The sequence below is a fragment of the Argiope bruennichi genome, chromosome 2, assembly GCF_947563725.1.
Source record: "Argiope bruennichi chromosome 2, qqArgBrue1.1, whole genome shotgun sequence".
Classification (NCBI taxonomy): Eukaryota; Metazoa; Arthropoda; class Arachnida; order Araneae; family Araneidae; genus Argiope; species Argiope bruennichi.
In genome coordinates, this window is record NC_079152.1 from 50,863,417 (window position 1) to 50,877,649 (window position 14,233).

The following is a 14,233-nucleotide window of genomic DNA, read 5'->3' on the forward strand; positions in this document are numbered from 1 at the left end:
AATATTTCCATTAATTTTTTTTTATTCATTCTTAAAAAGTTTTATAAAATTCTGCTCCTTTATAAAGTTTAGTGTCTGTAATGTCTCCTTTTTATAACTGATTTTTTAAAAATCAAGTCATTTCAATTCAAAGTATAATTATTTAATTTTCCAAATGAAATGGAAAAATTATAATTAATAACTCAATAAACATTAAAAAATTTTACTTCTGATATTTTTTTTGTTTTATTTCCTTTAACAATTAAAACTAACTTTTTTCATTAAAAAAAACTTATTTATTGTCATCTAGGTCCAACTAGACAAAATATCAAAAACTGCACTCTCAGCTTGATGCCAATATATGTTAGACCCTATGGATTTTAGAATACCTTTTTATAACATTGTAACAAAATTTCACCTTAATATACAACAATTCAATAAAAATTCCCTACTGAACGGTTGTTATTGTAATATTCATCTTAATATACAACAGTTCAATAAAAATTCCCTACTGAGCGGTTGTAATTGTAATATTTTCACATAATAATCACCCATCAAGGCGAAGTAGTTTATTTTCACAAAGTTGAAGCTGGGATATACATTATTCTTGTTCAGGAAGCCAAATACGAAATAATTACTCAAGGAATGCACCATGTAATTTCATAAATCGATGACAAAACACTATTTTAATATTTCCTGAATTTATTTTTCAGTTAATCGATTGATTTCATTGAATTTTCATTCCTAACTTCTAGCTCTACCTAGCCGTGAATTCAGGGGGGAAAAATGTTTTAAGATTCTACATTATTTATGACTAGCTGCATACGGCGACCAATTACTTCGCCGAATTTAATAGTTGTTGAAAATTCCAATTAAATATTTTGTGTAACTTGATCTTAACAACTTCCACAGCAAAGTATTTCTTTTAAAAAATCAAATTTTAATTGACATGTAATCGTACTATTTTTGAAGCTTTAAGTTGTTTTGTTCCTTTTTCTATACATTCCCCTAATCTTCTGTCTATATAGTTATACATACAATTTCATTACAAAAAAGAGCAGAAGTATTTAAAATTAGCGAATTAAAAAAATGTCCGACATTTCTTGATGCCGAAATTACACTTTAATTGTAAGTGAAATAAAGTTTCAAAAAAATTAATGGCAACAATGAAAACGATTTGAGCTTCATTTTAATAATGAAATATACTGATCTAAAATACGCTATTTTATAAAAGTTTATATATATAGATATATATAGGTACGACAAAAAATTAGCATAATTGAAAAGATAATTTTTTGAATTTTAAAATGATGTAAAAATTAAGCTGTAACATTATATATATTATTGAGCTGTAATATTTTTTGAAATTATAGCAAAAATAACCCTTAAATTTTTCATATTTTTAATTAATTAAAATTTCAAAAATTCGCTCCCAGATGCACATTTATGGAGCTCAAAATATGTAACCGCTTATTTCGTTAGATTGAAGTCAAATGTCCCAGCCTGTTGAGTGCCAACATATAACTCAGTTATTAATATAGATAATGAATTATAAAAAGAAAAATTTAAAATAGAAAAGAAATTCATAAAAATTCTTTTCGTTTCAATCCACGAATAAAAAAAGTGTCTTCCTTGAAAATTCTTTATTAAATTTATTGATGCATTCTCCTGACATGAGCAAACCTTTTCCCAATCTTTAAAATGTCTCTGATTGAATTCAGGAAAAATCGGACTATTTTATGATAAAAACTATCAGTTAGAATAGATACTTTGTATCGCATCTCTATATTCAAATTTCAAAGCTTAAGAAAATATTCGGAAAACTTTCACTTCTGAGTCGTTATGCAACATTGATTGTTTTCTGAAATAATGACCTTACACCGAAAGTTAACAAGAACTAATTATCCGTTATATAACGAAATATTTTCCAAAACACTGGCCTCTTGATGAAACTATTTAAATAATTTAACGTTTCGCAAGTTGACTTTCATCTAGTTCGTAAAAGGTTTGTTATTTCTATCATCTGAATGACTGGCTATCGCTAGATAATCGGTCACCCCGGCGCTGTTCAAATAGTCGATAAATTCGACCAACAGCATTCATTCTGTTTTCACATATTCGGAATTTGTTTCGTTATCGTACAGTTCTTGAATAAGGCAACACACAGACAAATGCTTAAAATACTGGAAGTTACCTTCAAGTATTTGTCTTTTTATACCTCTTGTTAATTACAGTATTTTTCGGGTAAGTAAATTTTTAACCATATATTTATTAATAGCATAATATTTATTAGCGTTTTTTTTTCTTGATAAACTACTTGAATAAATAAGACCCAATTTCTATCGCATCCGAGAAAAGAAATGCAAAAATTGTCACTTCGACATATTTATCCCTTTTGTTCTTTCTCAGTCACATATGGAATCGATAATTACAAAAAGAAACATTCCTTAATTCTAAATTTTCCTATGTCTTTGCAAAAATATAATTAATCCTTTGTTTTTATTGTTAGGATAACTTTGAGAAAAACAATTGATTATATAACTTTCCAAACAAATCACTATTGCAGTTCTACTAATTTCTACTGCAGTTAAATATTCTTTTTAATTAGATAGTTAATATAATTTAACTTCTGATTTTGAAGGTCTTATGTCAAGATTCGTAATTTTGAACAATGCACAAATAACAAGAACGGTATCTGAGTCTTCACACCCTTAAAATATTCTTCTTTGAAATTGTTTTATCCATTTCCCTAGAATCAAATTTGCATTTGATATTCATTTTCTGAAATTTCTGTTACATGCAAAATTGTTTTTATAAAACTATTGGCATTTTCGTTCTTTGTTATGTAGTTTTTTAAAAAGAAAGATCGAATGTTAGTCTAGGTATATTGATGTTTCTCAGTAACCCATCCAAACAGGTTAAGTGCATGTTATCAAGAGCAATTTTTTTAAGTGCAATGATTTTTCACCATAATGACAAAATATCATTGGTTTGTGCATAGCTTGTTAGTTATGTTCACATTTCCACATAAGAAATATCTTTATAAATCGGCATCGGAAAACTGCACTAAGTGACATATACTCAATTTTATTAATATTTTAAGCCGACCTCCTGGCCTAGAGGTAACGCGTCTTCCCTATGGTCTGGGCGTCTCGGGTTCGAGTCCGAGTCCGGCAGGGTTGTTTTTCCCCTGTGTTCTATTTGTGAGGTGTGTGAAAGAGCCCCTCTGTAAAAAGGGGCTGTGTGAGTGTCATCTTCATATGAGCTAGAAGTCAGACTTCTGTCCTCGGGTGCTCAGGGGTCTTTACCCTCAGAAGCTACTGCACCCCCTTTCCATGGTAACGTGGACACGACATCATTATCAATCAATTGCAAATGCCGTTATGACTAATTCCATCTGCCAATAAAAACTGGATTGTTGCGCTTTAAGCTTGTTTGGAAACAACCCTGCGCAACAATCCAATTTTTATTGGCAGATGGAATTAGTCATAACGGCAAAGCGTCATAACAAACAAAATTAGTCATAACAAACAAAGCGCAACAATCCAATAAAAAATAAAAATTGGATTGTTGCGCTTTAAGCTTGTTTGGAAAAATCCACGATAAGGCGTAACTTGTGTTTATCGTTTCTATTTCACTCACCGATAAAATGCCAATAACCGACTGCAGCTAAATTTCATATAACACTTATACAACCATATACCACAGAAGTGTCAAAATTCTGTGGGAAACAATGTTGCCAGAACCATAGTCTCCTATTATTTACTCTCCAGTTATTTGTTCTACAAAGGAAAAAAATCATGATTTGTTTCGAAGACTTGCCATTTCTGTCAAGAACCAACTTTTCTTTCAAAATAAAAAAAAAACTGAGTTTTAGTATTCTAAAAATATTACCCAAAATGAATGTCTGAATAATTGAAGAAATTATTTTCCTTTCTCCCAAGTAGTCTCATTACACATAAGTCGCTTTAGGCGACTAGCTGGTCTTCCGGGAATATTGGTTATCATTAATTTCAATTAAAACGTTTAGATACAAATTCATATCTGTAATAATGTAAAATTGACAGACAACAAAGTTTTATTAGTTTGTCTTGCCTACGCTTCATTCATTATGTACATGAACCTTTTTAGTGAAGACCAGTCCCATGACATCATAACGTTATTAAAAAATTGTAAATGTGCGATTCATCTATATTTTAAATTTTGCGGTGTGACTTCACTTTTTTATACGTGTGGTAAACTACACGGATATTAAACAAAATCCTTCTTCTTTAACTTTCAACAATAGAAGAAAATCAAGCGATCAGACAGTTGATGAAACAATGAAAGCAGCATGAACTTCAGAACAACAATGTAATCTATTGGAAATGACACAAAAAAAATGTTTCTTAAAAGTTATCAAATTTCAAGAAAAATTTCACAACTATTAAATTTGTATCATTAAAAAGATAGTTTTTTTTTTAATTTTAAAGAGATGTAAAATTCGTCTTTGTGTGATAAGATTTTCAGAAGTTAACTAAAAAAATCCCAACATTTGGCTTAATTTTTATTTAATTAAAATTTCAAAAGAATCACTCCGAGTTGCAACTTCTCATCCTCGGTCAACGGTTGGGTTGTGAACAAACGGTCTGGGTTGTAGAACGTCAACGCACACATATTCATCTTTATTAGAAATAGAAATTGTCATATTGATTCTTTCATAAGAATATAAATAGATAGTGTGTTGCAAGTTTGATAAATTTAATCTATTATAATACTACCTAATTTTTTCGGAAATTCTGTTTTGGCCGCAAACGAGATTACATCTTAATTAAAAGAAGTTTCTCGCTTTTCAATATCATTCTCCGTCTAGATACAGAATTTTTGACAGAAAATGAATAGAATTTAATATTTAGCATAAAAAAACCCACATATGTGGGGTTTTTTTTTTCTTCTTTTTTTGCACCGCTTTATGGCCTCTTTAAGTCATTTTTAGTAGACGATTTGGTGTCAATAGATTAGTTCAAATTCACATCACTGTCATAAAATAAAAAAGAAATTCAACATATATATTACGGCAAATATGATTGATCTTGTGATTATGTGTAATTATTAGAAATTATTCGTAAACAACACTAAGCATTGTTGATTATGAATAACCACCAGCAATTACACATAACCATCAATTTTATTACATTTACTGTAACATATGCATTTGATGAACTTCCAATCCAGGTCAAAATTTCTATGTCATGCAGAAAGAAAATCCGTCGTCACCCAATGGAATTGTTAAGGAAAAGTGTTGCTAAGCGACGCTCATATCAAACTAGAGAGAGGTGAACGTTGCTAAGGCAAATGCGAAAACTGCGTCTCTCACTTTTACTATAATTGCTAAGTCCCTCTTTCTTGACATTTTATGCCGGGTAATGCTAAGATAGAAATTTCAGTAAGATTTAAATAATAATGGATAAAAAAAAGTTTGAATATGATTTGTATATTACTAGATAGCCGCCTTTTGTGAGCAGCTGACTCACAAAATTTAATTAATTTTGTAATATCAGCCAACTTTTATTATAGTATTTGCTGCCTTTTCTGAAAGTATAATTATATTACAAATAATAAAGAAATATATTCGAACTTACGAAAAAAAGCACACAAAAATTATATAACTGTTTGAACCTAATTGTAAAGCATAAGCAAAATGAAAGCACACTGAATGTTTAAAAGCTAATAAAATTAATGATTTTGAACCGTGGATTCACCTGTTAAAAAAAGCTAAATAGTATATAAAAATAAGAAAATTAATTAAAATGTTGTTATAATTTTGGTCAAATATTAATTTAATAAATATTATTATAGTTAATAGATATAATATTAATAATTATAGTTTAATAAATATTAATATTATAGTTAATTAATAAGCATGATTTTATAATTCACTGCATTTTACTCGGTTAATTATTAAGTCATATTTAATCCTTTAAGGGGCCATTTTATTCTAGTCAGGCTTGAAATTAGAATAAGAAAAGGGATTCATTTAGCTTATTATATAAATTTAATTTGATTAATTAATTAATATGATTAATTAATAATTAAGTAACAAATCAAGACACATCATTTTGTCTGAGATAAAAAAACTGAAGCATCTAAGTTTCTGACTTACTAAAAAAATTTGTCGGAACTTATGCCAACCTACATAATATCATACAAAGATTGATAAATTTGGTGGGAAGCATACTTCCCACTGCCCTAGAAAGGGTTAAACAAACTGTAACACACAATTGAATAATAAATTAATACCAAAATCATTACCTTGGAACGAAATAAAATTGCCAATTTATGAAATACATAACTGAATAGCACAATTTAGCATAAGTATATCTGGAACGTAAAAAAGAAAAAAAAATCATAGCGATCATCTATCATAAATCGGTCATTTTACATGAAATAATACATTGCATGCCAAATGTAATTTTGAAATCTAAATTATCAATGGTCATAATAACAAGCACAAGAAAGAAACTATAATATTCGTAATATATAAAATAATATAATTACATTTTTGTCTTGAAAAAATATATCTGCTACATAAAGTGGCATTGTCATCGAGAAGCTCCTGTAGCTATTCTTCCATGCACATCTACGTCTTTCGTCGAAAGTAACAGTTGAATAATTCGTCAATAAAAATAATTATTATATTTTTGAATCCAAACACGTAAGTTTTACTAAAATAGATGTTATAAAGCAATGACTAATTTTTAATTACTTTGGAGTTTTAATTACAAATAAGTGTTTAAGATTATTTTTCTTTCGTTTCTTATTCTCGAATAGAAAATTTCATTCAACTCCGGCTAAACAATGGATAGAGATAGATAGTTAACAGATTTAAACATCACGTGCAAATTAAATAAATGAATGATTACATTAATTCACTGCGAAGAAGCGGAGAGAGAAGTGCTGTAGTTCCGCATTGCTTATGCGGGCCCTTTTCATAAATAAGCATAACACTTTTTTTAGCAATTAAATTCGCAACAGGATTTTCATGGTTATAACTACATTTGCATTTATCAAGTAGTTAGAAATTAATATTTAATATAATTACTTATTTATAATATAGTTATATCGTAAATATGATTAATATAAATGACTTAACATAATTTAACTTTTAAAATGAGAAGAACTGCCATTTTCTTAAGAAATACACAATTAAGAATATAAATATTTATAAAAAAAATTCCTAAATAATTTATTTGTACCGAATAAGTCCCCTATGATAAATTTAATTCTGAAATAAAAATTAACTCAAACTTTTAATATGAAAATATAAACTGAAGTCATATTAAAAACTAGAAAAAAAATCAACTTTAGTGGGAAGTGAAGTTTTTGATTATCTGATATATAATTATCTTTATAATATTAGATAAATAACCTAATGAAACTCTGAAAAAGTTTGACTTAAATTTTAACATTGGAAGCGATTGTTTCAAATCAAAGCTAATTCAAAAATATAATTGAAATTACAGGAAAATTATGCAACAATTAAATTTAGACCATTTGAGAGATAAATTTTGTATTTTTAAAATAGTTTTAAAATTATTTTTATATTATAATAGATCGAGTATTACCCATCAAACTCATTAAATCAGAGAAATAACAATGCCCCTGCTGCTCTCAAAACATGTCTGAAGGTTATAAAAACGTAGAGAAGTTATTACAAACCTTCGATAAATGATGTTGCGTTTTTCAAATACTGATGTTTTTGCAGCGAAAAGACGGCGGTATGAACCGGATTAAATATAGAGACTTAGCTTTTACAGACATTGATCAAGCGATAATAAATTTACATGAAAGGAATAATGGATGCCAAATATCTCAGAATTCCGTATTCCTTATAAAATAGAGAGTCAGTCATCTGTATTGTTTTACAATATTATACACTAGTTGCTTTTGGCGACCAGCTGGTCAGCCAGAGATATTGATTATTTTTAATTTCAATTAAATCGTTTAGTTTATCTTCATACTCGCATTCTTTAAAATTTCTAATTGAAACAAGTTCGATGCCATCGTAAAGCTATTAAAAACATAAATATCTGGTTCATTTATCTTCTAAATTTCGTGTTATTGTATCTTCATTTCTGTATCCATCTTGCAAATTACACAAGTACTAAACAAAATCCTTAATCTTTAACTTTCAACAATGGAAGAAAATCATGCAATCACGGACTAATGAAGCAATGAAAATGGCTTGAACTTCAGGGCAACAATGGAACTATTGTTTAGAAATTAGGCAAAGAAAAAAATTAGCAAACACTTCTTACGCCTATTGAATTGATGTCATTAAAAAGACGACTTTTTAGATTTTGAAATGACATAAAACTCATTTTTTGTGCAACAATACTTTCTGAAGTTATCAAGGAAAAACGTCAAAATTCAGCTTAATTTTTAATTAGTTAAAAAAAATTTAAAAATTTCAAAGGTTTACATTTTAATTTCCAAGATATATCTCTGTTAAATTTGGTAGCTGTAGGCCAAATAGTCGGACCTGTGGAGCACCAACACACACGTACGTCTTCATTATTAATTGAGATATAAAACACACCATAAACACAAATTACTCTCAAGTGATAAAGAAGACTGAAAATCGCCTATTTTAATTTTTCTTTGCATGAATGACGGTCCAAAAATTTGGTCCTGATAGATTTTGTATGACAACGAGGATCATTTCTGTCTAAACACATGTTATTGCAGAATCTGAGCCATTGAAAATCCTGCGTATATCAACAAATTCTGTTTCATGGATCAATTGTTCAGTATGGCTTTCAAATTTTTACGAATTTGGAATATTGCTTTCTTTCGCAATTAGTCTCCTAGTAAGATAGAAATTTTAATAGTAATGGCTGCTGAATAGATACCGAGTCATTTTTTCTCCGGCCTTGGCAACACACTAGGAGAAAAAATATTTGAGAATCTTCGCGGTTCTTTTATTTAGATTAGCGTGCCAGCGATTATTCTAGAACATTCTATGCTCTGTCATTATTTCTTTTAGGGTACTTTTCCCAAATAAACCAGCGGAAGTCCTCTCCCCGAAACTTTCTCGCACACTCTCTAATAAAATCTACCCTTTGTAATGTTAAGGCCACAAATGCCTTGCATGGTATTAGAGAACAATAGATACGAAATAATATTTTTGGCATGAATTTAGCATTTTCACTGATTCTATCGAGCGAAAATGTATTTTGAACGCCTTTTTGCCGACCGTTAATTAATGATACTAAAATTTGACAAACTATAATTGTAATCACAAGATAACACATCGAATTTTTTTTTTATTTAAGTCATTCCATTAATGAGTTATAGCGTTTACATATATGCGAAAGTACAAACCGTCAGACAGTTAACTCTTTGACAGACTTGTTTCGTATGTAATAAGAATCTATATTTTATTTGCTAAACTTAAATCCCAAATTTTTTCTTCTTATCTTTTTGAGTTTTCGAGATATCGGATTTATTTGTAATCAAATAAACCAGAGCAATAAACTTTCTGTGAATGCATTTCTTTTAAAATTTCATAGAAAATTGGGGTGGATCCTAGCACAGCCCACCTCTTGGCGTTTTTTTGAATTCTCGCCAAACGAGTGGCGATAACGTCGCCAATGTGGCAATCTAGACAATTTTTTTTTATTTATTTATATTTTATTTTATTTATTTTATTTTTTATTATATTTATTTTATTATTATTTATTTATTATTTTATTATTATTTATTTATTATTTTATTTTATTATTTATTTATTATTTTATTTTATTATTATTTATTTATTATTTTATTATTATTTAATTTTTATTTTATTTTATTATTATTTATTTTTTATTATATTTATTATTATTTCTGGCCTTCAAGTATCGTTTTTTAATTGAAAAATAATAATAATAACAAATATTCAATTAGTAGTCAACTTGGCGAGATTTCAAATAAGTCGCCAAGAGGTGGGCCCAACTAGGATTTTACCGAAAATTGATTGTAGATTTGATTGTAACTTCATATATCTGATCCCACCCATCTACTACAGAGTTTTTAAAATATTGTTCAGAGATATAATGCTACAATTGTGTTTTTCGAACTCTGAGAGATCTGAGACATGGCGATCCGTCAGAATTTTCAATTCAAATTTTTTGAACAATTGCAATATTTCCTTTATACTTCGTATGAAATATATATATGTTTGCATAAAAGTGCCATTTTTCCTTAACTGATCAAAATATGATTTTTTTTCCCTTCTTAAATCGTATAAACATATTCAGGAGAGTATGTGTGCAAAATTTGACTGCGATCCAGCTGATAATTTTTATTCAGTAATTGCCTGGACGACTCCTTTTTTAAATTGGATTACCATGCATATTTAGTTTAATCTTCCAATCCTCGATTTATGTCGCAGTGATTCTTAATTTCTGAAATCGAGTAGATAAATAACCTTAATAAATAACCATTAACCTTCATGACTTGCCAGTTATTTTCCTTATTAACATTTCCGACTATGATTTCGCTTAGTATTTGTTTCTAATCATTGCTGTCTGCAAGTACAGTTTTGTTTTCTGTCAAAATGCAAACTTATCACAAGGAAAAAAACTATTTTTCTGGGTGTTTCCATTGACACGGTGTGGTTGAATGCTTAGTTATACATTTAAACACAAATAATTAACTAGAAACTAAATGGTTTATACTGTACAAAAAGTATCGTGAATAAATTTGGTAATTTTTAATTTTTTTAATTCAGTATAATTGATTTTACATGAGCAAACGTACGATGCGTCGACGCCATATGGATGAATTGGAAAAGTTGCTTTCAGATGATGGTACGGTACTCATACTAATTTTTCTAATTAATAATGAATATTTTAATGAAAATTAATTTCAATCGATAAAAAAAAGAACAAAGTAAAGTAATATAAATAAATAAGTATAATAATATATTGAGTTCATTTTTCTATTTACTTTCTAGTAAATGTAAACGTCTATTATATGTGACAGTAAATTTCCATTTTCAGTGAATATCCACTTTTGTCTGAATCAGGAAATTGCTGAACCAACTAAGGATTAAATTAGAGGTACTTGATTTTTAAGTATTTGGGGTGCAAATTTCTAATGTTATTTTTTGTCGTTCCCTTTTCCACTATATATAGGAATTTCTAATAATAATTAATCAATAACTGCTCATTCTCTACATATCTACGTCTGTTTGTAAATATATATATATATATATATATATATATATATATATATTATACTTAAAAAATATATTTTCTTTTTATTTGAGCATTAATACAGTTTTTTTTTAACTTTGTGTTAGAATTTTATTTTATTTTTTCATATCTTTGTGTTTGCCACTTTAATATTAATCTGTTGCTCCAGTTATGTCCTGTAGAGTGAAAAAATTATTCAATGACCTTCTGGTCTTTATCATACACAAGAAATATTGAATGAAAACATTATGCATGGTTGTTTTTTTTCTTTAATTGGAACTATCTGTTTTGCCCTTCAAAAGTATTTATGTAAGATCAATTATAATAATCCTTTCAAATTTGTTTGCCTTCAGACCTGTTATTGGAATTCGTTTAATGATAAAAATCTTTAGAGTTCTTTTAATTTCGTTCAATTAAATACTCTTTGTTTTCTCTGAAATTAGCATATTTTCTGAAAAGAAAGGCAACTCAGTATTAGAAAGTATAGGGTGGTTAAATCGGATAATAGAGTAAAATTAAGATTTTTCCCAATTAATACGACATTTGATCATTTTAATTTAAACCCTTTGCAGTCGAATGTCTTCTCTCGGCCACCATTCTAAAGGGTGCATCATTTTGACATTTTATTTATTTATTTTTAAAAATTTAATTGTTAAAAATCCTTACAGAATGTTAAAATGATGTAGATTCATTTTTCAGGGAAACTCAACTTAAAGCAGTTGCATGTATTTATTTTTTGGTATAATAAGCAAGTCCATTTATTAAGTGAATAATTATGCATCGAATTATCTTTCCGACTGCAAAGTGTTAATCAAATCTGAATTAGCTTTATTCATTAACACAGGACTACCATATTTCAAATCTAAAATTAATTAGGTGTGAAAATTCTACAGAATTTAAATTTTTACAATTAAATCTAGTTGCTGATTGCTTAAAATTCATTAAAAGAACTATTTTTTATAAGTAAAAAGCAAAACAATGAGGAACATTTTTTAAAGTCTAGAACCTTCCTACTTAATTCATAACATCGGGTCGTTTGTTCTTGGTGAAATTCTTCTAAATTATTGCAATACTTTCATTTGTTGATTTGGTTTCGATATTTTTAATATATTTTGTAGAATTGATTATTTCTTTGTGAAAAAATAGTTTATAAATTCTGGGAATATTTGTATACCTCTGTGATCAATACAAGAATTTTTTTTTCTTTGTAGGTACACCGAAGCACAAGATGGAGGAAAAACAGCAACAGGTTGCCACTGTGGATGTCATCAATCCTTTTGTCCTCAAGCAAGAGCTCTCTCAGCTCCAGATTTTCAAGGTAATAATTTATAGTTCTTCTAAGACTTTATAAAACATCCAGTGACAACTCTACAACTCATAAACTAGTAGCGCTATACTGTACAAGAGCAAGAACATGCGCGTCTATAAAACTTTTTTTATGCTTTTATGGTCCAAAATTCTTAAATTCATGGCGATATATTTCAATTTCCTGCATTTTTAACTAATTGTTTGGGTTTCTTTAGATAGCGATTAGTTACCAAGCATCTCAGTACTAGATTTCTGCTATTCTTCAGCTCTATCAGAAATACTAGAAATCAGAAACATGTAGTTCAGCATTGTAGTTCAGAAATGATGGTAATGCAAAACAGTCAGTATTTTCATTTTTTTTTAAATGGTACAGCTGATTAAAAAAAATAAAGGAGTTAATAGAATATAGAGCTTAAAAAATAGTTTTGAAATGATTGCAATGTGAAACAATCAGTATTTCACTTTTTTTCGAAATTTCTTTAAAAAATATGATAAGACATGAATGACATGAATTCAGTTATTGATATAATCTGTATGTCTGTTGGCACTTTGTAGAATAGATTTTCGGGCCAAAAGCTAGCAAATTAGGCGCAAATATAATTTGTAGGTCAAAAGCATACAAGTTTGGACGACTTTTAAAAACTTTAATTAATTAAGAATAAAGCAGTGTTTTTTAATCGATATCTTTCTCACACTCTATAAAATAGATTGTTAGGCCAAAGATTATTAAATTAGAAGAAAAGAAATACTTTCAAGTCAGAAACATTTCACTTAGGTTGATTTTTAAAAATTTTAATTAATTAAAAATTAAGCATAATTTTGACATTTTCGGAGATAACAATAACTTACAGAAATATTATCAAATAAAAATAATTTTTATAACATCTGAAACTGAAAAATTTCTTTTGCAATGAAAATAATCTAAATGGAGGTCTAATTTTTTTCTTAATTCCATCGCATTTAAAAAAATTATTCAGAATTGCGACAATACTTTTTATTGTTTCTATGAAATTTAAATCGTTTTCATTGTTTCCGTAAACGTTTAATCACGTGTTTTCCTTTTTTTGTTGAAGCCTAAGGAATGAAAATTAAGTTTATTTTTTTTCAACTCCTCTGATAGGCTGAAAATAATTTTTACTTTCTTGACTTATTTCATTAAATTGCTTGTCAAATCTATTTAAAAAGTTTTATTAAAAAGCTAATTTTATATCCTTGATAAAAACTAATACTTTCTATATACTATAAAGTATTATACTTCTTCTACATCACCTACTTTTTTTTTCAGTAAATTTTAATTTAACTTAAGGGCTGTAAAATGTACTCATACAGTAGAAGTAAATTCACCTCACCATTATAAAATTGGAATCAAATATGCATTTTTATGAGAAATAAGAAGTGAAGTGACTGCACCGCTTAAGACAAACCACAATTAGCCATTAGATGACTCGGATAACTATCTTTCTTATGCAAATGCATGAGAAAGATAATTCATATACACAATAAACGGAGCATATTTCAGGTTAAATAAATAACATAGCTTTATTGTCTTTCACAATTTGAACAAAAGTGCTATAAATTATGAAACCGCAAATACCCAGTTATAAATAAGAGATTTATTTGAAATTATGCATCATCCTAATTCCCATCGAACCAAATGGTCGCCAAAGAGGGCTAATACTATACTGTACTGTTTGGTTATCGAGATCACAGCATTTACAAATCCCATC

The 14,233-nt window shown here is 28.1% G+C and overlaps 1 protein-coding gene across 4 annotated transcripts in view; it reads left to right on the forward strand.

The window, feature by feature from the left end:
* Positions 1 to 14,233, forward strand: part of LOC129961634 (lysophosphatidylcholine acyltransferase-like) — a 90,590-nt gene that overhangs the window by 28,020 nt on the left and 48,337 nt on the right. Inside the window, exons 1-3 of one of the 4 annotated variants that reach the window (XM_056075155.1) lie at positions 10,591 to 10,811; positions 11,004 to 11,063; positions 12,410 to 12,516. In XM_056075155.1, coding sequence (XP_055931130.1) covers positions 12,427 to 12,516 — 90 coding nt within the window. In that variant the 5' untranslated portion in view covers positions 10,591 to 10,811; positions 11,004 to 11,063; positions 12,410 to 12,426. Of the gene's footprint in view, positions 1 to 10,589; positions 10,812 to 11,003; positions 11,064 to 12,409; positions 12,517 to 14,233 lie in introns of those variants that run through there. The other 3 variants (XM_056075156.1, XM_056075153.1, XM_056075154.1) reach the window with 3 other exon arrangements.